The sequence below is a fragment of the Protomyctophum bolini genome, assembly GCF_963924005.1.
Source record: "Protomyctophum bolini genome assembly, chromosome: 5".
Lineage (NCBI taxonomy): Eukaryota > Metazoa > Chordata > Actinopteri > Myctophiformes > Myctophidae > Protomyctophum > Protomyctophum bolini.
Genome location: NC_137866.1, coordinates 48,865,598 through 48,892,967, shown reverse-complemented (window position 1 = coordinate 48,892,967; position 27,370 = coordinate 48,865,598). Strand labels below are relative to the sequence as shown.

Here is a 27,370-nt window from a genome sequence, read left to right as displayed (position 1 = left end):
GGAGGGTTTGTAGGGTTCAATCATACTTGCAAGATATGGGGGAGCCATACCTTTGGTTGCTTTGAATGCCAGCATCAGAGTTTTGTATTCTGTGCGGGCAGCGACCGGGAGCCAGTGGAGGGAGCGGAGCAGGGGGGAGACATGTGAGAATTTTGGCTGGTTGAAGACCAAGCGAGCTGCGGCAACAGCCCAGTTCACTGCATGCTGTGTGTGTGCTATGAACAGCCTGCACTGCAGCCTGCATGACCAGAAGACTAGGCTCAGTGCCCCGGCGGTGAGAGGGGGCATCTGAGACGGGCTAGACTACATGCGCGGCGATAAATCATCATAGCGATATTGATTATTACAATGAATAAGCATAAACACACGTACTTGAACAATGTTGTGGTACATAGGATATTTGAAGACTGATATGCATTTTAGCCCGGTGCAGTGCCGCTACTCAACCTGTGAGCAGGGCTCCGCAGCAGGCTGAACTTAGCCGTGGTTGAGGGCATGTCAGCGGGGGAGACAGAGAGCTAGATGGCCGGGGCATGGCTCGAGTGCGAAATTGCGATTATGCAACAGTTACCCTAAAACAAAAAACATGTCAACTCAATGTCATTGTAACTAAGATTTCCGAGCGAATTTTTTTGAATGAGACTTTCACCCAGTATGAAGCTAAATGTGACACCAAAATAGTAGCATAAGTTGCTATGCTACTACTGCCACCAAGCCCGGCGAGCCCGCATAGAAGTCGATGGGGAAAGTTAATCGGCACTATGACGTCGTCATCATGATAGCATTGTTGGATAGCCGTTCTTATCCCCCGAGGGGCGTGACATTGGGCCTTTAAGGAGATAACTGTTACAGTCAGGGCTCCAGAATAACTTTTCACAGGTAGCACTGGTGCCACCTACCTTTTCAGTTGGTAGCGCCACCACAAATTAGGTAGCACCAACTTTTTCTTTGTATGACCTTATCACCAAGGCTAACAAAGGCTTTCTTGGCTGAAGCATAAATGCCTTAAATTAAGCACATAACATGGAATATTTCTCACTCACACACATTCTATAGGACATTATTATAATGAATTAACCTATAGTGCATTTTCTTTATTATCATTTGGCTATATGAAACAGAAATGGGCATGTTCAACCTAATGGCCAATAAGGATATTTAACACGGAGGTGCCCAACCTTCTGCATGGGCATGTTCAACCTAATGGCCAATAAGGATATGTAACACTGAGGTGCCCACGTGCCCACTCTTCCTTTATATGGAATGAATGTGAAAGCTGATGTGCTTTTATTGTGAAGTGGAAAGTTTCTAAACGGCTCAGCCTGCATATTTCCATGTGCTGAAACTAGCTGCTCACAACGTGTGGTGGACGTGACACGTTGTGAGCTTGTAAATCTGCTATTTTCAGCATTCAACACCATGTTGTACGACGAAGAATATACCAGGTTTCACGTGGGATATGTTGACACGTGTGTGTGTGTGTGTGTGTGTGTGTGTGTGTGTGTGTGTGTCTCTGACACTGCAGTCCCACACCTGGACTCACCACACCCAGTCAAACAACACCTGGACTGAAGACACCCAGTCAAACCACAACTGGACTGAAGACACCCAGTCAAAACACAGGTGGACAAAGTAAGAATGTGCACTCATTGAAAATGCATGCTGATAAATTGAAATCATAGACTAAATGTTCAAATAATTATTGTCTGTATCAATTATATCCAAGTGCATATAATGAAGCTGAACAACTATCAACTCAACAGCTGGACAAAAACAACTGATCTTGTGTTGTTACTTTTGCCTGTTTTTCTGAACAAATTGCATAGTTTCTGGAGGTATTTAATATTAATGTGTGCTGTATACATGTAAAGTCATAAATTAACCTCAATGTTTAAAACATAATTTTTCTTCTCATTTCAGATATCAGTATTTTGAACGATTATAAGGACAGTGTGAACAGTCTTGATGAAGTGAAAGACGACATGACGGAAGAGTCTGGAACCTCCGTCACCGGCACCTACACAGAGCTCTACATCTCAGCGGGAGAGAGTGAAGGGGTTAATCGCCAACATGAGGTGATACAGCTTGAAACAGCTTCCAACATGAAGACCTTCCATGCCGAACCAATCAACTGCTGTAAAATCTTTAAGATCCTCCTCCCTGGCAGAAAGACACCCAGCACGAGTGTTCTGACCGAAGGCATCGCTGGCATTGGAAAAACATTCTCTGTGCGCAAGTTTCTTCTGGACTGGGCAAGAGGTTTGGAGAATCAAGATATAGATCTCGTGGTTCCCTTTTCATTCCGGGAGCTGAACTTGGTCAGAGATAAGCACTACAGCCTTCTCAACCTGATCCATGATTTCCACCCAACATTAAAGAAGGTCACAGCAGAGCAGCTCGCTGCCTGGAAAGTTTGCTTCATTTTCGATGGCCTCGATGAAAGCAGGTCTCCGTTGCACTTCGACAAAAATGAAATCATCTCTGATGTCACAGTGACATCATCGGTGGATGCTCTGTTGACAAACCTCATCAAGAGGAATCTGCTCCCCTCGGCCCTCCTCTGGATAACCACCAGACCTGCAGCAGCCAATCGGATCCCTCCTGCATGTGTTGACATGGTGACAGAAGTGCGAGGGTTCACAGACCCCCAGAAGGAGAAGTACTTCAGGAAGAGATTCAGTGAAGAGAAGCTGGCCGACAGAGTTCTCTCACACTTGAAGAAATCGAGGAGCCTCCACATCATGTGTTACATCCCACTCTTCTGTTGGATCATTGCTACCGTTCTGCTGGACATGTTGAGGACACACACCACCATTGGACAGCTGCCCAAGACCCTGACTGAGATGTGCTGCCACTTCCTGTTGGCTCTGACAAACAGGAAGAAGCAGAAGTATAATGAGACTCATAATGTGAAAAAAAAAGAAAAGAAAAAAAGGACTCAACAGCAGCTCACTAAGACTGACAGGAATGTTCTTCTGAACCTGGGCATGCTGGCATTTCGACATCTGAAGAAAAGTAGCATCATGTTCTACCAAGAAGACCTGGAAGAGTGTGGTCTTGATGTGAAAGACGCCTCGCTGTACTCAGGAGTGTGCACACAGATCTTCAAAACAGAGAGTGTGCTGTTTCAGAAAAAGGTCTACAGCTTTGTTCATCTGAGCATCCAGGAGTTTATGGCTGCAGTCTACCTGTACCACTGTTTCACACAGAAGAACATGAAGGTACTGAAGACATTCCTGGAAGATGAAAAATACAGAGGTAAGAGCTCCCTCTCCGACTTCCTGAAAGCTGCTATGGAAAAATCCCTGAAGAGTAAAAATGGCCACCTGGACCTACTTGTTCGGTTCCTTCATGGCCTCTCACTGGAGTCCAACCAAAGTCTGTTAGGAGGCCTGCTGGGTCAGACAAAGAAAAGTCTGTTAGGAGGTCTGCCGGGTCAGAAAAAGAAGGAGATCCAGAAAGCCATCCAGAACCTGAAGGAGATGTTAACTCGTGATGATGCCTCTCCTGACAGATGTATCAACATCTTCCACTGTCTGATGGAGATGAACGACCAATCATTACATCAGGAGATTCAACAGTTCCTGAAGTCAGAGAACAGAACAGAGAAACTGTCTGAGACCCAGTGTTCAGCTCTGGCCGTCATGCTGCAGATGTCAGAGGAGGTTCTGGAAGAGTTGGACCTGGACAAATACAACACATCAGAGGAGGGGCGAAGGAGACTGATCCCAGCTGTGAGGAACTGCAGAAAGGCTCGGTTAGTAGTCAAGTGAATAGAAACATGCCATAAATGCTAAATGAAGGTTGGCATAAAAGGTGTCTGCATTTCAAATAGTGATTAGTGGTATTGTGTGGTATTATGGGTATTGTGTGTATTGTCTGCATTGTTCCACGCCCCTTTTAACACCATAAAAGACAGCCAAAATACCCAACGTTAAATCCGCTTCACTGTGGTGAAAGCACTCAGTAGAACAAGTTGAAAGGTGTCACTCACAGATCTATAAGCATACAATGCTTTGCATCGCAACAAATTGACAGCTTGTAGGTCTGGTTAATTATCAAAGGGAGTCCCTCGATGCGATGTAATATAAAAAGCAGCCAAAGCTTTTGAAAGTGGTACAAAGTTGACCTAGAGGGAAAGGCCATGGAGTCACTTAATCCTCCATCCTCCAGGGACCATGTGTGTGATATGATCTGTAGGGTCCATCCTCCAGGGACCATGTGTGTGTCATCATCTGTCTAGCATGAAGGTGCACAACACACATCCTGGCAATAATTTAAAGATAATGTTGTCCTAAGTGTAGTAGCTGGCGAATGAAATTATCAATGCTGTATAATGGCTGAATATTCATGGACAACTTAAGTTATAAGCAACATAGTTTGTCTAAGCTCCAGATTCAATAATGATATTTGAACTGCCACGGTTCTTTTAATTACTCCGTTAAAGGAGCATAAGTTAACAGTTGTTGCTTGTGAAAAGGATCAATATTAATAATATAAGACACTTCATATATCTGTGCATATGTTTGATGCAACGTTTGGAGCTGCTCATTTCCTTTATTGGGTTATGAAATGTTATAATATTGTAGGTTATGATGCATGTTATAATATTGTAGGTTATGAAATGTTATAATATTGTAGGTTATGCAATATTATAATATTGGGGTTAATTCAAACTAACAGTAAAGCCTACAGCTGTGGCCCAGCCTTAGGAGACGGGGAACAGAAATAGAGACTGAATGCTGGTCTCCAGCAGCTTGTTTGTAAAACTTTTACACCGTTTAGGCAGTAAATACCCAATGTTGTTGTTCAGTCTTCATTTCACTCCTTCATCTGCTGGTTGAAGTCTTTGATATCAAAATGTATTGTCAAGTGGTGATATATCTCTGGATAACTAGATAGGAGATGTTTTAGTTAACTTCAATGACAGTGAACTAGGTATCATTTGTTTTTATAATCTCTTATTTAATCTGCATTTACAGACTTGTTGGCTGTAAACTCAGAAAGACAGACGTTGAAGTTGTGTCTTCAGCTCTCAGCTCTAATCCTTCCCATTTGAGAGAATTGGACCTCAGTGAAAACGACCTGCAGGACTCAGGACTCTGTGCTTCACTGAAGAGCCCACACTGTAGACTGGAAATTCTAAAGTAAGATAAATTTACCACATTTATTTTAATCACTTCTGTTTTATTATGTACTACATTATGTGAATAATATGAATGCTGTGGTGAGAATGTATTAATAAGCTTGATATTGAACGCGTAATATCCCTTTAAGGCAAATGTATAGGCTACTTCGACATACAACATGGTTGCGCACCGAAAATAGCTGATCTACAAGCTCACTGTCTCCAAATGTCTTAATGCTCAGGGTGGGATCTATGTTCGTTCTCTGCTCTACATGTAAAGTGTCTTGAGACAACTTGTTGTGAGTCGACACTTTAATAAAATGGAACTGAATTGAATCACAGCGCGTCGAGGACACAACACTTGTGAGCTTGCAGATCGGCTATTTTCGACGTTCAACCCCTTGTAGCTACGCCACAGTTATCGAGCTTTACCGTGGTACGCATTAATACATAATCAATAGTCTGCATCTACCTACTGTACTAATCAATTATCATTCTATTAGTCTAGGTATGTGGTTCCCAAACTGAGGGTCTGGACCCCCAAGGGGGTCCCCAGAGGATTAGCTTAAAGTGCAGCATTGTTTTCTCACTGAAAAGTAGACAAACCAACTATAAGTGTACAGTATACAGAGTATCTGTACATTTCTAAAGCCCAAACCACACAAAAGGGTTGGGTCGCGACAAAGTGTTTTTTTCAGATAAACCACACCAATGAAACTCTTTGAGTTGCATTGGTGTGTTTGATGTAAAAACAAAAAGAAAGAAAAGGTTTTGTCCCGACCCGACCCTTTGTTGTGGTTTAGGCTTTAAGGTACAATTAAATTACTTTTAAAACATTTTTAAAACCAAATTGTCAAATATTACGGAAGAAAGTCGCAAACATTGTGAAAATAGCTGATCTACAAGCTCACTGTGAGGCATTGTGAGCTTGTAGTTTGGCTATTTTCATAATATGTATCAGTGAAACTGAAAGTAATGCCTATAATTCCAAGTACTTGTCAGGTAGGGGTCTCCCAAGTTCAGATATGATTATTTAGGTATAATTTGTTTTGATAATCTCTTATTTAATCTGCATTCACAGACTTGCTGGCTGTAAACTCAGAAAGACAGACGTTGAAGATGTGTCTTCAGCTCTCAGCTCTAATCCTTCCCATTTGAGAGAATTGGACCTCAGTGAAAACGACCTGCAGGACTCAGGACTCTGTGCTTCACTGAAGAGCCCACACTGTAGACTGGAAGTTCTAAAGTAAGATACATTTACCACATTTATTTTAATCACTTCTGTTTTATTATGTACTACATTATGTGAATAATATGAATGCTGTGGTGAGAATGTATTAATAAGCTTGATATTGAACGCGTAATATCCCTTTAAGGAAAATGTATAGGCTACTTCGACATACAACATGGTTGCGCACTGAAAATAGCTGATCTACAAGCTCACTGTCTCCAAATGTCTTAATGCTCAGGGTGGGATCTATGTTCGTTCTCTGCTCTACATGTAAAGTGTCTTGAGACAACTTGTTGTGAGTCGACACTTTAATAAAATTGAACTGAATTGAAACACAGCGCGTCGAGGACACAACACTTGTGAGCTTGCAGATCGGCTATTTTCGACGTTCAACCCCTTGTAGCTATGCCACAGTTATCGAGCTTTACCGTGGTACGCATTAATACATAATCAATAGTCTGCATCTACCTACTGTACTAATCAATTATCATTATATTAGTCTAGGTATGTGGTTCCCAAACTGAGGGTCTGGACCCCCAAGGGGGTCCCCAGAGGATTAGCTTAATGTGCAGCATTGTTTTCTCACTGAACAGTAGACAAACCAACAGTATAAGTCTACAGTATACAGAGTATCTGTACATTTTTAAAGCCAAAACCACACCAAAGGGTTGGGTCGCGACAAAGTGTTTTTTTTAAGATAAACCACACAAATGAAACTCTTTGAGTTGCATTGGTGTGGTTGATGTAAAAACAAAAATAAAGAAAAGGTTTTGTCCCGACCCGACCCTTTGGTGTGGTTTAGGCTTTACGGTACAATTAAATTACTTTTAAAACATTTTTAAAACCAAATTGTCAAATATTACGGAAGAAAGTCGCAAACATTGTGAAAATAGCTGATCTACAAGCTCACTATGAGGCATTGTGAGCTTGTAGTTTGGCTATTTTCATAATATGTATCAGTGAAACTGAAAGTAATGCCTATAATTCCAAGTACTTGTCAGGTAGGGGTCTCCCAAGTTCAGATATGATTATTTAGGTATAATTTGTTTTGATAATCTCTTATTTAATCTGCATTCACAGACTTGCTGGCTGTCAACTCAGAAAGACAGACGTTGAAGTTGTGTCTTCAGCTCTCAGCTCTAATCCTTCCCATTTGAGAGAATTGGACCTCAGTGAAAACGACCTGCAAGACTCAGGACTCTGTGCTTCACTGAAGAGCCCACACTGTAGACTGGAAGTTCTAAAGTAAGATACATTTACCACATTTATTTTGATCACTTCTGTTTTATTATGTACTGTATTATGTGAATATAATATGAATGCTGTGGTGAGAATGTATTAATAAGCTTGTTATTGAACGTGTAATATCCCTTTAAGGTAAATGTATTGTAGGCTACTTCGACATACAACGTGGTTGCGCACCGAAAATAGCTGATCTACAAGCTCACTGTCTCCAATGTCTTAATGCTCAGGGTGGGATCTATGTTGGTTCTCTGCTCTACATGTAAAGTGTCTTGAGACAACTTGTTGTGAGTCGACATTTTAATAAAATTGAACTGAATTGAATCACAGCGCGTCGAGGACACAACACTTGTGAGCTTGCAGATCGGCTATTTCCGACGTTCAACCCCTTGTAGCTACGCCACAGTTATCGAGCTTTACCGTGGTACGCATTAATACGTAATCAATAGTCTGCATCTATGTACCTACTGTAGGCCTACTAATCAATAATCATTCTATTAGTCTAGGTCTGTGGTTCCCAAACTGAGGGTCTGGACCCCCAAGGGGGTCCCCAGAGGATTATTTTAATGTGCAGCATTGTTTTCTCACTGAACAGTAGACAAACCACAGTATAAGTGTACAGTATACAGAGTATCTGTACATTCCTAAAGCCCAAACCACACCAAAGTGTTGGGTCGGGACAAAGTGTTTTTTTTTTAAGATAAACCACACCAATGAAACTCATTGAGTTGCATTGTTGTGGTTGATGTAAAAACAAATATAAAGAAAAGGTTTTGTCCCGACCCGACCCTTTGGTGTGGTTTAGGATTTAAGGTATGATTAAATTACTTTAAAAACATTTTTAAAACCAAATTGTCAAATATTACAGAAGAAAGTTGTTAACAATATGAAAATAGCTGATCTACAAGCTCACTGTGAGGCATTGTGAGCTTGTAGTTTGGCTATTTTCATAATATGTATCAGTGAAACTGAAAGTAATGCCTATATTATTCCAAGTACTTGTCAGGTAGGGGTCTCCCAAGTTCAGATATGATTATTTAGGTTTAATTTGTTTTGATTTCTCTCATTTAATCTGCATTCACAGACTTGCTGGCTGTGAACTCAGAAAGACAGACGTTGAAGATGTGTCTTCAGCTCTCAGCTCTAATACTTCCCATTTGAGAGAATTGGACCTCAGTGAAAACGACCTGCAGGACTCAGGACTAGTGGAGCTGCTCTGTGCTTCACTGAAGAGCCCACACTGTAGACTGGAAGTTCTAAAGTAAGATACATTTACCACATTTATTTTGATCACTTCTGTTTTATTATGTACTGTATTATGTGAATATAATATGAATGCTGTGGTGAGAATGTATTAATAAGCTTGATATTGAACGTCTAATATCCCTTTAAGGCAAATGTATAGGCTACTTCGACATACAGTAGCCTACAACGTGGTTGCGCACCGAAAATAGCTGATCTACAAGCTCACTGTCTCCAAATGTCTTAATGCTCAGGGTGGGATCTATGTTGGTTCTCTGCTCTACATGTAAAGTGTCTTGAGACAACTTGTTGTGAGTCGACACTTTAATAAAATTGAACTGAATTGAATCACAGCTAGGACACAACACTTGTGAGCTTGCAGATCGGCTATTTTCGACGTTCAACCCCCTGTACCTACACCACAGTTATCGCGCTTTACCGTGGTACACATTAATACTTAATCAATAGTCTGCATCTAACTATACTATATCAATAGAGAATTGATTTTAAAATTTTATTACTTGTCTATAAATCTGTTTGTGGCTTTGGGCCCAGCTACATCTCAGACATGCTGAAGCCATATGAGCCCTCCAGAACCCTTAGGTCATCTGAGGCTGGCCTACTGATAGTTCACCCAATAGTGGGAACAAAACATGGTGAAGCAGCATTTCACCATTATGCACCAAAAACCTGGAATAACATTCCAGGTTACATTAGGAAATCCCCAACCATAGCCATTTTTAAGTCCAATTTAAAGACCTATTTATTTAACATTGCCTATCCCAGTGATGTCTAATAACAGCTAGGTCTTGCCTGGACATTACATTAGCTATGTTTTTCTGTTTCTATTAAAGGTGGTATTTGTTGTAATTGTATCTATTATAATCTGTATTCATTTTAAAGTGCACTGTTGCACTCTGTATTTGTATTTGTTTTTATTCTGTAAAGCACTTTGAATTGCCTTGTGTATGAAAGGTGCTATATAAATAAAATTGCCTTGCCTTGCCTTACTGTACTTATCTATTATCATTCTATTAGTCTAGGTCTGTGGTTCCCAAACTGTCTGATGGTGATGAACGACCACTCATTACATCAGGAGATCCAACAGTTCCTGAAGTCAGAGAACAGAACAGAGAAACTGTCTGAGACCCAGTGTTCAGCTCTGGCCCTCATGCTGCAGATGTCAGAGGAGGTTCTGGAAGAGTTGGACCTGGACAAATACAACACATCAGAGGAGGGGCGAAGGAGACTGATCCCAGCTGTGAGGAACTGCAGAAAGGCTCGGTTAGTAGTCAAGTGAATAGAAACATGCCATAAATGCCATTACAGTTAACACTATAATTATAAATGAAGGTTGGCATAAAAGGTGTCTGCATTTCAAATAGTGATTAGTGGTATTGTCTGTATTGTCTGCATTGTTCTGCATTGTTCCACGCTCCTTTTAACACCATAAAAGACAGCCAAAATACCCAACATTAAATCCGCTTCACTGTGGTGAAAGCACTATAGAACAAGTTGAAAGGTGTCACTCACAGATCTATAAGCATACAATGCTTTGCATCGCAACACATTGACGGCTTGTAGGTCTGGTTAATTATCAAAGGGAGTCCCTCGATGCGATGTGATATAAAAAGCAGCCAAAGCTTTTGAAAGTGGTACAAAGTTGACCTAGAGGGAAAGGCCATGGAGTCACTTAATCCTCCATCCTCCAGGGACCATGTGTGTGATATGATCTGTAGGGTCCTTCCCCCAGGGACCATGTGTGTGATATGATCTGTAGGGTCCATCCTCCAGGGACCATGTGTGTGATATGATCTGTAGGGTCCATCCTCCAGGGACCATGTGTGTGATATGATCTGTAGGGTCCATCCTCCAGGGACCATGTGTGTGATATGATCTGTAGGGTCCATCCTCCAGGGACCATGTGTGTGTCATCATCTGTCTAGCATGAAGGTGCACAACACACATCCTGGCAATAATTTAAAGATAATGTTGTCCTAAGTGTAGTAGCTGGCGAATGCAATTATCAATGCTGTATAATGGCTGAATATCCATGGACAACTTAAGTTATAAGCAACATAGTTTTATAAGCTTCAGATTCAATAATGATATTTGAACTGCCACGGTTCTTTTAATTACTCCGTTAAAGGAGCATAAGTTAACAGTTGTTGCTTGTGAAAAGGATCAATATTAATAATATAAGACAGTTCTTATATCTGTGCATATGTTTGATGCAACGTTTGGAGCTGCTCATTTCCTTTTCTTGGGTTAACAAAAAAGAAAAGAAAAAAGTACCACATTGGATAATTCTTTCCTATTTCTTATACAAGCTCACAATGCTGCGACCTGTTGTGAGCTTGTAGACTAGATCGACTATTTTCAGCAAAAAGCAGTCATTATGACGGCATCAAGGCCCGCCACAATACATTTTAGTCTACTAAATCAACTGTAGAATTAGTCGACTAAAATCTTATGACATTTAGTCGACTAAAACTAGACTAATAACTAAAACATTCCAAGTGACTAAAATGTGACTAAAACTAAATGAAAGCTATTCAAGAGACTATGACTAAAACTAAAATCAATGCTGCCAAAACAACACTGGACTTATAACATTGTGTAGGTTATGAAATGTTATAATATTGTAGGTTATGATGCATGTTATAATAGTGTAGGTTATGAAATGTTATAATATTGTAGGTTATGCAATATTATAATATTGGGGTAAATTCAAACTAACAGTAAAGCCTATCTGTGGCCCAGCTTGAGGAGACAGGGAATAGAAATAGAGACTGAATGCTGGTCTCCAGCAGCTTGTTTGTAAAGCTTTTACACCGTTTAGGCAGTAAATATGCAATGTTGTTGTTCAGTCTTCATTTCACTCCTTCAACTGCTGGTTGAAGTCTTTGATATCAAAATGTCTATCTTCCTCTGTACAGACCGTACAGACATTATGTGTTGTCAAGTGGTGTCTATATCTCTGGATAACTAGATAGGAGATGTTTTAGTTCATTTCAATGACAGTGAACTAGGTATCATTTGTTTTTATAATCTCTTATTTAATCTGCATTCACAGACTTGCTGGTTGTAAACTCAGAAAGACAGACGTTGAAGTTGTGGCTTCAGCTCTCAGCTCTAATCCTTCCCATTTGAGAGAATTGGACCTCAGTGAAAACGACCTGCAGGACTCAGGACTAGTGGAGCTGCTCTGTGCTTCACTGAAGAGCCCACACTGTAGACTGGAAGTTCTAAAGTAAGATACATTTACCACATGAATTTTAATCACTTCTGTTTATTATGCACTGTATTATGTGAATATAATATGATTGCTGTGGTGAGAATATTTATAAGCTTGATATCATGCAGGTAACCCAAGCTTATGGGCCACTTTCAAAATATGTTTGAAAGTGTAATCCTTTGAGGCAAATGTATAAACTTCTGAGCTACTTCGTCATACAACTGCATTACACACCATAAACAGCTGAGCTCACAAGTTGAACGCGTCGAGGACGCAACGCTTGTGAGCTTGTAGATTGTCTATTTTATACGTGCGACCCATTGTAGCTACGCCACAGTTATCAAGCTTTACCGAGGTACGCAACAGATCAACACATAATCAATATATTGCATCTACCTACTGTACGAATCAAATATCATTATATTAGTCTAGGCCTGTGGTTCCTAAACTGAGGGTCTGGACCCCCAAGGGGGTCCCCAGATGATTAGCTTAATGTGCAACTAGTGTGGTTTCTCACTCAACAGTAAACACACCAACAGTGTTGCCAACTCTCCAGTAACGGAAGTAGCTAGTGGCTCCTCGAAAAGTAGCTAAAAGTCGCCAGGGGTGGGATATGCGCGCGCGCAGCGCGCGCCGCCCCTAGCGACTTCTTTGCGTCCCTAGCGACTTTTAGGCGCCCCTATAGCAACGAAAATATGTAGCCAGCCCAGAAAAAAAAATGTCATTTATGTGCACTTAGTTTAAGTTAGTTTGTATCATCTCTTGCTGATACGTGACAAAGTTGGATATCACCATGAAACTTCACATCAAACTGACATCAATACATCCCAATACATGTTGTTGCTGTGGCTGCTTGAGGAGCTGATTTGAAAGAGTACACTGCTGATGTGCCAAACTGCCTCAAAACAGTGTCAGGCAGCTTGTGCTGATAGCAAGCATCTCCAGACAGCTTCAGACCATATCTGATTTTTTTTTTCTTTTTTCAACGCAGCAGCTGCAGAGGCACTCTGTGCTGCATGTGGTCTGAACTCTGAACATTCGCTGCTCGTTTAAACTCATTGTAATATAAAAAAAACATACCTCAATTCAACTAACGTTTAGAACGCTATTTGTTCCGATCCATACAGGAATTAGAAGGTTAATACTTTATGCATCTTCCTCCTTTCTTGCTCTGTCGAGCTCGAGGGGCGCGTTCGGAAATACCGCACCGGAGCGCACTCACCTAGGCAGAGCAAGAAAGGAGGAAGCACTGTCTGTGCAGTGTGCACATAACCGAGCCGAGGAAGCCACTGAGCCTGCTGTGAGCCAGACGCGCCGACCACTTTTAGTTTTGCCAATTTAGAGAGAATTTGAGGCTGAGAAAAAAATAATGGGATTTTATCTCTGGCGCATATCTGGCGCCTGTCAACACGATTTGTCCCCAATTCACCAGGGAAAAAAAGCTAGATTTCTCGCCAGAAGCTTTTCACTAATTCAGTCGCTAGGGGGGTCTGGAAAGAAGCTAAATATGGCGACAAATCCGCTAAGTTGGCAACACTGCACACCAACATACAGTTTAAGTGTATAGAGATTAGTATCTGCATATTTCTAAAGGTACAATTTAATGACTTTTAAAACATTTTTAAAACCAATTTGGTAAATTGGCGAATATTACGGAAGACGCAAACACAACATATCTGTGCAGCCGAGTCAAACTAAAGGAAATGCCTACAATTCTTCCTTGTCAGGGTATTGGGTCCTCAGTTCAAATATTTTTTATTATTAAAGATTATTAAAATAATCTCTTATTTAATCTGCATTCACAGACTTGTTGGCTGTAAACTCAGAAAGACAGACGTTGAAGCTGTGTCTTCAGCTCTCAGCTCTAATCCTTCCCATTTGAGAGAATTGGACCTCAGTGAAAACGACCTGCAGGACTCAGGACTCTGTGCTTCACTGAAGAGCCCACACTGTAGACTGGAAGTTCTAAAGTAAGATACATTTACCACATTTATTTTGATCACTTCTGTTTTATTATGTACTGTATTATGTGAATACAATATGAATGCTGTGGTGAGAATGTTTTTCATTTCATTTCATTTCATTTCATTTTATTTCGCACATGGTGTATCACAATACAGTACAAATCATAATAGATAACAATTCATATGTCTTACATAATTCATTTGTCTTTCATACCTATCTGATACATCCATGACGAAAAGGAGCAGGAAGAAGAATAAATTCTTATAAATACCTGCCCCCTTTTCACTCAAAAGTTAGTTTTTACTTTAATGATTGGCTCATACACATCTAAACAAAACAAAAAAAACAAACAAAACAAAATAAAACAACAAAAACAAAAGAGTAAGACAAAACAAGCAAGAAGTTGAGCAATGACACGTGCAAGAAACTATAGCTAACCTATTCGTCGGCTTCATATTGCCTAAATATTAGATTTTTGTAATTTATTTTAAATTGGCAAATATTTGTACAACCCTTTAAATTGTCATCCAGAGAATTCCACGTTCGGATTCCTGTTATCGAAGGACACATCAGTCTTTGAGTGGTCCGTGCAACTTTATGTTTAAAATCAAATTTCCTCCTACTATCCCTACTTTCTGAACTAGGTTCAAATAGCTGTTGTAAATTAACTGGTAATGTTTTGCTTTTTGCTCTGAACATAATTAATAAGGTTTGTAGCTTCACGACATGTTCAAGTTTCAGTACCCTCGATTTTATAAATAGAACATTTGTGTGCTCTCTATAATGCACTTTGTGCATGATTCGTACTGCTCTCTTCTGTAATAAGTATAATGGTTTTGTGGTGGTCATGTACGTATTCCCCCACACTTCAGCACAATAACTAAGATATGGAGAAATTAGTGAAAAATATAATATTCGCATTGCTTCTTTTGCTAGCACATGCTTCACTTTATTTAAAATAAAAATGCTCTTTGAGATCTTTTTCTTAACATGCGCTATATGGGATTTCCATGTTAATTTGTCATCCATTATTACACCTAAGAACCGAAATTCTGATACTCTTGCAATGGCCACTCCATCTATGACTAATTCCACCTGGTCATCCCTTTTCCTATTTCCAAAAACCATGAACTTAGTTTTTTCCAAATTCAGCGAGAGCTTATTTATATCAAACCATTTTTTTAGTTTTTTCATTTCATGTGTAATGGTCTCAGCTAACTTATTTAAATCATATCCAGAGCAATGGAAATTTGTGTCATCTGCAAACAAAACAAATTGTAATATTTTTGATACGTCACAAATGTCATTAATGTACAAATTAAATAATTTGGGTCCCAAAACAGAACCTTGAGGGACTCCACATGCAATTTGCATACACTCTGATGTGTTACCTGCCCACTGCACATATTGTTGCCTATTTTCTAAATAGCTTCTCATCCAGTCCAGTACCATTCCTCTCACGCCATATGTGTATAATTTAGAAATCAAAATTGAATGATTCAAGGTGTCGAAAGCTTTTTTTAAATCTATAAATACCCCTATTGTATATTTATTTGCATCTGTTGCCGTTGATATTTCCTCCATTATATTCATTAATGCTGTTGCTGTGGACCTATTTTGCCGAAAGCCATATTGGCATTCACTCAACAATTGATGCTTTTCAATAAAAGCATCAAACTTTTGTGCAAAGATCTTTTCAAGCACCTTAGAGAATTGTGAGAGCAATGACACTGGTCTGTAATTATTGAAGCTATGTTTATCTCCTGATTTAAAAAGTGGAATAACTTTTGCAACTTTCATTCGATCTGGAAACTTGCCTGACTGAAAGGATAAATTAAAAATATAACAAAGGGGTTTGATAATACAATCAATTGTCTTTTTCACTATAACCATGTCTAACCCATCACAATCAGTAGATGTCTTATTTTTAGACTTTGTTACCATAGTTAGGATTTCTTGTTCACTAACATTTCCCACAAACATAGACTGCAACACTTTACTACTTCCTGACCACTCACCTTGTTCTGTTTCATCATGATTTCCAATTAAGTTTGCCAAATTTGGACCAATGTTTACAAAAAAAGAATTGAATTCGTTTACCATTTCGTTCTTGTCTTTTATAATTTTATTATTAGTATTGAAATGACTAGGTAAGTTTGTGGAAGCTGGTTTATTACCCATTACTTTGTTTAGAATATTCCAGGTGCCTTTAATGTTATTTTTATTTTCATCTAACAATTTGTTATAGTAATCTTTCTTGGCCAGTCTCATAATTAATACTAACTTATTCTTGTAGACTTTATATTATGTATTAATAAGCTTGATAGTGATCGTGTAATATCCCTTTAAGGCAACTCTGGTGAGCTTGTAGATTGTCTATTTTATACGTGTGACCCGTTGTAGCTACGCCAGTTATCAAGCTTTACCGAGGTACGCAACAGATCAACACATAATCAATATCCTGCATCTACCTACTGTAACAATCAAATATCATTATATTAGTCTAGGCCTGTGGTTCCCAAACTGAGGGTCTGGACCCCCAAGGGGGTCCCCAGATTATTAGCTTAACTAGTGTGGTTTCTCACTCAACAGTTTAAGTGTATACAGACTAGTATCTGCACATTTCTAAAGGTACAATTTAATTACTTTTAAAATATTTTTAAAACCAATTTGGTAAATTGGCGAATATTACGGAAGACGCAAACACAACATGTATCTGTGCAGCCGAGTCAAACTAAATTAAATGCCTACAATTCTTGCTTGTCAGGTTATTGGGTCCTCAGTTCAAATAATTGTTTAGGTATCATCTGTTTTATAATATCTTATTTAATCTGCATTCACAGACTTGCTGGCTGTAAACTCAGAAAGACAGACGTTGAAGTTGTGTCTTCAGCTCTCAGCTCTAATCCTTCCCATTTGAGAGAATTGGACCTCAGTGAAAACGACCTGCAAGACTCAGGACTCTGTGCTTCACTGAAGAGCCCACACTGTAGACTGGAAGTTCTAAAGTAAGATACATTTACCACATTTATATTTGATCACTTCTGTTTTATTATATGAATATAATATGAATGCTGTGGTGAAAATGTATTAATAAGCTTGATATTGAACGTGTAATATCCCTTTAAGGCAAATGTATTGTAGGCTACTTCGACATACAACGTAGTTGCGCACCGAAAATAGCTGATCTACAAGCTCACCGTCTCCAAATGTCTTAATGCTCAGGGTGGGATCTATGTTGGTTCTCTGCTCTACATGTAAAGTGTCTTGAGACAACTTATTGTGAGTCGACGCTTTAATAAAATTAAACTGAATTGAATCACAGCGCGTCGAGGACACAACACTTGTGAGCTTGCAGATCGGCTATTTTAGACGTTCAACCCCTTGTAGCTACGCCACAGTTATCTAGCTTTACCGTGGTACGCATTAATACGTAATCAATAGTCTGCATCTACCTACTGTAGGCCTACTAATCAATTATCATTCTATTAGTCTAGGTCTGTGGTTCACAAACTGAGGGTCTGGACCCCCAAGGGGGTCCCCAGAGGATTAGCTTAATGTGCAGCATTGTTTTCTCACTGAACAGTAGACAAACCACAGTATAAGTGTACAGTATACAGAGTAGGGGTGTTCGATATGGCGATAATTATCGTCGGGAAGATACAACGTCTCCACGATATGGCTTTTAAGAGTTATCGTTTCCATCACGATAAATGTGCTGCATCAGACAGTGAATGCACACTCTATATATGCAGTTCTATGCTGTAATTTTTACTTCTGCAGTACGACGGTTTCGTTCACAAAAAATAAAAGATCTACAAGCTAACCACACGTTGCTACGGCACTCCAATGGACGGCGTGGTTTGCTTATAACTCTGCTGAGTTCTCAGCACTCCCAAAGTCCCCACCCCCTTTCTTCTAGGCAGCTGTGCCTACAGTGCCTGTGCCTCATGTAGTAAACAGCTCATTGTCGAGGAAGGGCGACGTGTTATAGTTCCCAAAAAGAACCTGTGTTTTAAGACCAACGTGACTCGTCTTCATGGATATAAACTCACGAAACAACACCACGCAACAGCATAGACTGCAGGACTCCTCCACCATTTACCAAGCTATCGTCTGCTACGTTAGTTGACAGAGTAAATTGTCCGTGGCCACGGCTAATATCGCTAGCCAAATGCTAGTAGCCAAGCACCAGAGCTCGCTCACTGTACACGCGTCGCTCGCTTAATAATCATTCATTTCTGTATCAATGCGGACTTAGCGTGGTAAATGTTTATACAGTAAGCACACAAGTGTACAAAATGCTTTTTACACTTGACTTTTCTCCAGAGTCCTCAGTCCTGCACCCCCACAATGCCATATGCCAGTTTAGCCAGAACATCTACATGTTATTCAATATATTACTTTAGCACAAAATAATCTTTTCTAAACCAAGCCCTCATTCAAAAGTTATGTAAGTAAGTAAAATTAAATGTTATTTATAAAGCACCTTAAGAAACAAAGTTAGAAGGTGCTGAACAATTTGCACAGTATAAACAATAGAAGAAAATTAAAAACAAGGAACATATCAATCACAGTTGTGACCAGAACAAAAACAGACAAGGCAGGACAAACTTAGGGCTATACAAATGAATGTAGGCTGTCTGTCATTGTATTTTCTGTGAATTAACTCAGTTTAATCCAGTGGTCCTCTTTTAATTTTAAGTCCCATTTTAATTTCAAGGACCCACAAATTAAATGTATATGAATTAGCCCAGGGTGACAGGGTCCCAGGCCTTTTCATTATGATTTTCATCTCTGCACTGTTACAGAATCTTTACAATATTTTACAACAGTAGCTACTTATATTTTATTTAAAGCTGTGATTATTTATTTAAGAAGCACTGTTCTGAACCAATGTTCGTCTTTAAATTATTATTTTTTTAATCATCCTTAACCTTTTAAGCTAAAATATTGATGACCGGGGACTTTCAAATCATTGTTTTAATTGATGGCCTTCATGCCCTGGCACTTGGCCTTGTGCCCTCAAAAAGTTGACCACACTAAAGGCCAAATGGGACTCATAACAATTTTTTGGGACTCATCTGTGCATCCCGGGACCCATTACATTGAAAACCTATTTACATCACTGATGCAGCGTGACACAAAAGCACCAAAAGTAGAAGATCCACAAGCTTGAGATGTGTGAGTGAAGTGACATGATTTGAGCTTGTAGATCTGCTACTTTAGCCCTTTTTTAATTTGAATCCTTAACAGTTTTGGACATATGGGATTTCCACCCGACAGAGACGATAAGCAGAGCTTGCGGATCTGCTATTTCTGTTGCTTTTGTGTGATGCTATAGTATGGTAGAGCATACATTTGCAAGACATAAAATATAAAAAAAAGACGACAAGCGGTTTCTGCTGACAGCTACATTATAATAGTGTGTGTGTGTGTGTGTGTGTGTGTGTGTGTGTGTGTGTGTGTGTGTGTGCACATACCGATGAGGAGTTTCTCATGGTATCTAAATGTCTAAATACAGTCTAAATGGTATTTCTTAAATTTGTTACCTTGTACTGTTAAGTAACTTGAAAAATAACCATAAAAAACGTGCGCGAAAATATCGTGATAATATCGTGTATCGTGATAAGCTTGAAAAAATATCGTGATAAAACTTTTGTCCATATCGCCCACCCCTAATACAGAGTATCTGTACATTTCTAAAGCCCAAACCACACCAAAGGGTCGGGTCGGGACAAAGTGTTTTTTTTTTTAAGATAAACCACACCAATGAAACTCATTGAGTTGCATTGGTGTGGTTGATGTAAAAACAAAAAGAAAGAAAAGGTTTTGTCCCGACCCGACCCTTTGGTCTGGTTTTGGATTTAAGGTACAATTAAATCACTTTTAAAACATTTTTAAAACCAAATTGTCAAATATTACAGAAGAAAGTCGCAAACATTGTGAAAATAGCTGATCTACAAGCTCACTGTGAGGCATTGTGAGCTTGTAGTTTGGCTATTTTCATAATATGTATCAGTGAAACTGAAAGTAATGCCTATAATTCCAAGTACTTGTCAGGTAGGGGTCTCCCAAGTTCAGATATGATTATTTTGGTATAATTTGTTTTGATTTCTCTTATTTAATCTGCATTCACAGACTTGCTGGCTGTGAACTCAGAAAGACAGACGTTGAAGTTGTGTCTTCAGCTCTCAGCTCTAATCCTTCCCATTTGAGAGAATTGGACCTCAGTGAAAACGACCTGCAAGACTCAGGACTCTGTGCTTCACTGGAGAGCCCACACTGTAGACTGGAAGTTCTAAAGTAAGATACATTTACCACATTAATTTTAATCACTTCTGTTTATTATATACTGTATTATGTGAATATAATATGAATGCTGTGATGAGAATGTATTAATAAGCTTGATATTGAACGTGTAATATCCCTTTAAGGTAAATGTATTGTAGGCTACTTCGACATACAACATGGTTGCGCACTGAAAATAGCTGATCTACAAGCTCACTGTCTCCAAATGTCTTAATGCTCAGGGTGGGATCTATGTTGGTTCTCTGCTCTACATGTAAAGCGTCTTGAGACAACTTATTGTGAGTCGACACTTTAATAAAATTGAACTGAATTGAATCACAGCGCGGCGAGGGCACAACACTTGTGAGCTTGCAGATCGGCTATTTTCGACGTTCAACCCCCTGTACCTACGCCACAGTTATCGAGCTTTACCGTGAATACGTAATCAATAGTCTGCCTCTACCTACTGTACTAATCAATTATCATTCTATTAGTCTAGGTCTGTGGTTCCGAAACTGAGGGTCTGGACCCCCAAGGGGGTCCCCAGAGGATTAGCTTAATGTGCAGCATTGTTTTCTCACTGAACAGTAGACAAACCACAGTATAAGTGTACAGTATACAGAGTATCTGTACATTCCTAAAGCCCAAACCACACCAAAGGGTTGGGTCGGGACAAAGTGTTTTTTTTTAAGATAAACCACACCAATGAAACTGCATTGGTGTGGTTGATGTAAAAACCAAAAGAAAGAAAAGGTTTTGTCCTGATCCGACCCTTTGGTCTGGTTTTGGGATGTAAGGTACAATTCAATTCAATTACTTTTAAAACATTTTTAAAACCAAATTGTCAAATATTACAGAAGAAAGTCGCAAACATTGTGAAAATAGCTGATCTACAAGCTCACTGTGAGGCATTGTGAGCTTGTAGTTTGGCTATTTTCGTATCAGTGAAACTGAAAGTAATGCCTTTAATTCCAAGTACTTGTCAGGTAGGGGTCTCCCAAGTTCAGATATGATTATTTAGGTATAATTTGTTTTTATAATCTCTTATTTAATCTGCATTCACAGACTTGCTGGCTGTAAACTCAGAAAGACAGACGTTGAAGTTGTGTCTTCAGCTCTCAGCTCTAATCCTTCCCATTTGAGAGAATTGGACCTCAGTGAAAACGACCTGCAGGACTCAGGACTCTGTGCTTCACTGAAGAGCCCACACTGTAGACTGGAAGTTCTAAAGTAAGATACATTTACCACATTTATTTTGATCACTTCTGTTTTATTATGTACTGTATTATGTGAATATAATATGATTGCTGTGGTGAGAATATTAATAATCTTGATATCATGCAGGTAACCCAAGCTTATGGGCCTGAGTAGATGTTAAAATTACCCAAATATGTTTGAAAGTGTATTAATCCTTTAAGGCAAATGTATAAGCTTCTGAGCTACTTCGTCATACAACTGGATTACACACCATAAACAGCTGATGCACAAACTCACAATGCGCCGAGGACGCAACGCTTGTGAGCTCGTATGATTGTCTATTTTATACGTGCGACCCGTTGTAGCTACGCCACAGTTATCAAGCTTTACCGAGGTACGCAACAGATCAACACATAATCAATATCCTGCATCTACCTACTGTACCAATCAAATATCATTATATTAGTCTAGGCCTGTGGTTCCCAAACTGAGGGTCTGGACCCCCAAGGGGGTCCCCAGAGGATTAGCTTAATGTGCAGCATTGTTTTCTCACTGAACAGTAGACAAACCAACAGTATAAGTGTACAGTATACAGAGTATCTGTACATTTCTAAAGCCCAAACCACACCAAAGGGTTTGGTCGGGACAAAGTGTTTTCTTTAAGATAAACCACACCAATGAAACTCATTGAGTTGCATTGGTGTGGTTAATCAAAAAGAAAGAAAATATTTTGTCCCGACCCGACCCTTTGGTGTGGTTTAGGATTTAAGGTACAATTACATTACTTTAAAAACATTTTTAAAACCAAATTGTCAAATATTACAGAAGAAAGTCGCAAACATTGTGAAAATAGCTGATCTACAAGCTCACTGTGAGGCATTGTGAGCTTGTAGTTTGGCTATTTTCATAATATGTATCAGTGAAACTGAAAGTAATGCCTATAATTCCAAGTACTTGTCAGGTAGGGGTCTCCCAAGTTCAGATATGATTATTTAGGTATAATTTGTTTTGATTTCTCTTATCTAATCTGCATTCACAGACTTGCTGGCTGTAAACTCAGAAAGACAGACGTTGAAGTTGTGTCTTCAGCTCTCAGCTCTAATCCTTCCCATTTGAGAGAATTGAACCTCAGTGAAAACGACCTGCAGGACTCAGGACTCTGTGCTTCACTGAAGAGCCCACACTGTAGACTGGAAGTTCTAAAGTAAGATACATTTACCACATTTATTTTGATCACTTCTGTTTTATTATGTACTGTGTTATGTGAATATAATATGATTGCTGTGGTGAGAATATTAATAATCTTGATATCATGCAGGTAACCCAAGCTTATGGGCCTGAGTAGATGTTAAAATTACCCAAATATGTTTAAGTAATAAGTCTATTCATTCTTTAAGGCAAATGTATAAGCTTCTGAGCTACTTCGTCATACAACTGGATTACACACCATAAACAGCTGATGCACAAACTCACAACGCGTCGAGGACGCAACGCTTGTGAGCTTGTAGATTGTGTATTTTATACGTGCGACCCGTTGTAGCTACGCTACAGTTATCAAGCTTTACCGAAGTACGCAACAGATCAACACATAATCAATATCCTGCATCTACCTACTGTACCAATCAAATATCATTATAATAGTCTAGGCCTGTGGTTCCCAAACTGAGGGTCTGGACCCCCAAGCGGGTCCCCAGATGATTAGCTTAATGTGCAACTAGTGTGGTTTCTCACTCAACAGTAAACACACCAACATACAGTTTAAGTGTATACAGACTAGTATCTGCACATTTCTAAAGGTACAATTTAATTACTTTTAAAACATTTTTAAAACCAATTTGGTAAATTGGCGAATATTACGGAAGACGCAAACACAACATGTATCTGTGCAGCCGAGTCAAACTAAATGAAATGCCTACAATTCTTGCTTGTCAGGGTATTGGGTCCTCAGTTCAAATAATTGTTTAGGTATCATCTGTTTTTATAATATCTTATTTAATCTGCATTTACAGACTTGCTGGCTGTAAACTCAGAAAGACAGACGTTGAAGCTGTGTCTTCAGCTCTCAGCTCTAATCCTTCCCATTTGAGAGAATTGGACCTCAGTGAAAACTACCTGCGGCGATCAGAACAAGTGGAGCTGCTCTGTGCTTCACTGAAGAGCCCACACTGTAGACTGGAAGTTCTAAAGTAAGATACATTAATTTACCACATGAATTTTAATCACTTCTGTTTATTATGCACTGTATTATGTGAATATAATATGAATGCTGTGGTGAGAATGTATTAATAAGCTTGATATTGAACGTGTAATATCCCTTTAAGGCAAATGTATTGTAGGCTACTTCGACATACAGTAGCCTACAACGTGGTTGCGCACCGAAAATAGCTGATCTACAAGCTCACTGTCTCCAATGTCTTAAAGGGACACTTCACCCTTTTTGCAAAAAAATATATGTTAATGACGTTTAGAAGGTTTAGATCACTTTCCTGGGGGTATTTATGTGTGTAATATGTGGTTTTAGATATTTTAGATTGTAGCAGTGAGCCTGTTGTCTCTGATGTCATGGACACTGGGCTCACTTCCTTCCTGGACTATGTTGTCTCAGTAAGACAGCTCTCCCCCCTATCCACAAGGAGGAGTAGTGCACCAATTTTTTTTGGGAATTGTAGTCCAGGAAGGTAGTTAGACCAGTGTCCATGACATCAGAGACAACAGGCTCATTGCTACAATCTAAAATATCTAAAACCACATATTACACACATAAATACCGCCAGGAAAGTGATCTAAAGCTTCTAAACGTCATTAACATATATTTTTTTGCAAAAAGGGTGAAGTGTCCCTTTAATGCTCAGGGTGGGATCTATGTTGGTTCTCTGCTCTACATGTAAAGTGTCTTGAGACAACTTGTTGTGAGTCGACACTTTAATAAAATGTAACTGAATTGAATCACAGCGCGGCGAGGACACAACACTTGTGAGCTTGCAGATCGGCTATTTTCGACGTTCAACCCCTTGTAGCTACGCCACAGTTATCGAGCTTTACCGTGGTACGATTAATACATAATCAATAGTCTGCATCTACTGTACTAATAAATTATCATTCTATTAGTCTATTAGGTCTGTGGTTCCCAAACTGAGGGTCTGGACCCCCAAGGGGGTCCCCAGAGGATTAGCTTAATGTGCAGCATTGTTTTCTCACTGAACAGTAGACAAACCACAGTATAAGTGTACAGTATACAGAGTATCTGTACATTTCTAAAGCCCAAACCACACCAAAGGGTTGGGTCGGGACCATAGACTGTAAAAAAATATGGACAAAGCGTTCTCCGGGTCTAACATGAACGTAAAATGAAGCCTGTCAGTCCTTGTATTGTAAGTCGCCATCTTTCTAGATCCGTTTTGGCCCAGCTCGCCATTGGCTGGCCCAGACAACGAGGCGGGACTTCCCCCCTTCTTCTCCGTTGGTTTTTATTTTGACTCGAGTGGGAGTGGAATCCCGATCATAGACTGTAACGGTAGCCACGCCCCTCAGAACATATGCGACTTTATCATTTCTTTTGCCTACAATTTGTCTGATTTGCCTACAATCATTTTTTTTGCCTACAATTCTTGCTTGTCAGGGTATTGGGTCCTCAGTTCAAATAATTGTTTAGGTATCATTTGTTTTTATAATATCTTATTTAATCTGCATTCACAGACTTGCTTACTGTGAACTCAGTAAGACAGACGTTGAAGCTGTGTCTTCAGCTCTCAGCTCTAATCCTTCCCATTTGAGAGAATTGGACCTTAGTGAAAACGACCTGCAGGACTCAGGACTAGTGGAGCTGCTCTGTGCTTCACTGAAGAGCCCACACTGTAGACTGGAAGTTCTAAAGTAAGATACATTTACCATATTTTGATCACCTCTGTTTTATTATGTACTGTATTATGTGAATATAATATGGATGCTGTGGTGAGAATGTATTAATAAGCTTGTTATCATGTTAACCCAAGCCTATGTCCCTGAGTAGATGTTAAAGTACCCCAAACATGTTTAACCCGTTTTAGGCGGGAACCCATTTTGGTGTTAGCATTACGTTATGCTTTAGCTATTGAAAAATAGCAGATCTACAAGCTCATAGCGCGCCACTCGGTGGCGCGCTATGAGCTTGTAGATCTGCTATTTTTGAAAAATCGAAGAGCGACTGACATAGAAGACATTTTTAGAATCTGATCTCAGGTCAGAATGAAAACTGTCAGGATGTAGAAGACATTTTTAGAATCTGATCTCAGGTCAGAATGGGTTAAAAGTGTAATATCCCTTTAAGGCGAATATCGGCTACTTCATCATATAGCAGAGTTTCTCACAACGCGTAGAGGAGTTGTAGATCGGCTATTTTTGACTTGCGACCCGTTGTAGCTACGCCACAGTTATCGACCTTCTAAATTATATTATAATAATACTAATATTACGGAGGAAAGAGCCAAACATCGTGAAAATAGCCGACCTGCAAGCTCACTGTGAGGTGTTGTGAGCTTGTAGTTTGGTAATATTTTCACATTAAAGGTGTAGTGAAACACTTTTAGAGCATATCCGTGGTCATCATATTGGCATACCTAACAATGGATGCATGCCGAAATTCTCATTTGTGTGTGTTTATATTTCATTTCATTTCATTTTATTTCGCACATGGTGTATCACAATACAGTACAAATCATAATAGATAACAATTCATATGTCTTACATAATTCATTTGTCTTTCATACCTATCTGATACATCCATGACGAAAAGGAGCAGGAAGAAGAATAAATTCTTATAAATACCTGCCCCCTTTTCACTCAAAAGTTAGTTTTTACTTTAATGATTGGCTCATACACATCTAAACAAAACAAAAAAAACAAACAAAACAAAATAAAACAACAAAAACAAAAGAGTAAGACAAAACAAGCAAGAAGTTGAGCAATGACACGTGCAAGAAACTATAGCTAACCTATTCGTCGGCTTCATATTGCCTAAATATTAGATTTTTGTAATTTATTTTAAATTGGCAAATATTTGTACAACCCTTTAAATTGTCATCCAGAGAATTCCACGTTCGGATTCCTGTTATCGAAGGACACATCAGTCTTTGAGTGGTCCGTGCAACTTTATGTTTAAAATCAAATTTCCTCCTACTATCCCTACTTTCTGAACTAGGTTCAAATAGCTGTTGTAAATTAACTGGTAATGTTTTGCTTTTTGCTCTGAACATAATTAATAAGGTTTGTAGCTTCACGACATGTTCAAGTTTCAGTACCCTCGATTTTATAAATAAAAAAATATTTGTGTGCTCTCTATAATGCACTTTGTGCATGATTCGTACTGCTCTCTTCTGTAATAAGTATAATGGTTTTGTGGTGGTCATGTACGTATTCCCCCACACTTCAGCACAATAACTAAGATATGGAGAAATTAGTGAAAAATATAATATTCGCATTGCTTCTTTTGCTAGCACATGCTTCACTTTATTTAAAATAAAAATGCTCTTTGAGATCTTTTTCTTAACATGCGCTATATGGGATTTCCATGTTAATTTGTCATCCATTATTACACCTAAGAACCGAAATTCTGATACTCTTGCAATGGCCACTCCATCTATGACTAATTCCACCTGGTCATCCCTTTTCCTATTTCCAAAAACCATGAACTTAGTTTTTTCCAAATTCAGCAAGAGCTTATTTATATCAAACCATTTTTTTTAGTTTTTTCATTTCATGTGTAATGGTCTCAGCTAACTTATTTAAATCATATCCAGAGCAATGGAAATTTGTGTCATCTGCAAACAAAACAAATTGTAATATTTTTGATACGTCACAA

At 39.2% G+C, this 27,370-nt stretch overlaps 2 protein-coding genes across 2 annotated transcripts in view; both read left to right on the top strand.

Moving 5' to 3' along the window:
- The window catches only part of LOC308315178 (protein NLRC3-like), a gene marked incomplete at both ends in the record, with an annotated part of 102,185 nt that overhangs the window by 6,550 nt on the left and 68,265 nt on the right, over nucleotides 1-27,370 (top strand). The gene's annotated exons all lie outside the window — the stretch shown is intronic.
- On the top strand, nucleotides 1,542-21,951 carry LOC308316011 (protein NLRC3-like; the record flags this gene model as incomplete). Its single annotated transcript, XM_080764331.1, has 9 exons — nucleotides 1,542-1,632; nucleotides 1,921-3,757; nucleotides 4,983-5,139; nucleotides 8,738-8,854; nucleotides 9,098-9,129; nucleotides 9,399-9,499; nucleotides 10,052-10,127; nucleotides 11,920-12,096; nucleotides 21,900-21,951. The coding sequence occupies exons 2-9, from the start codon at nucleotides 1,983-1,985 to the stop codon at nucleotides 21,949-21,951; spliced, it is 2,487 nt and encodes an 828-aa protein (XP_080620457.1). The 5' UTR covers nucleotides 1,542-1,632; nucleotides 1,921-1,982.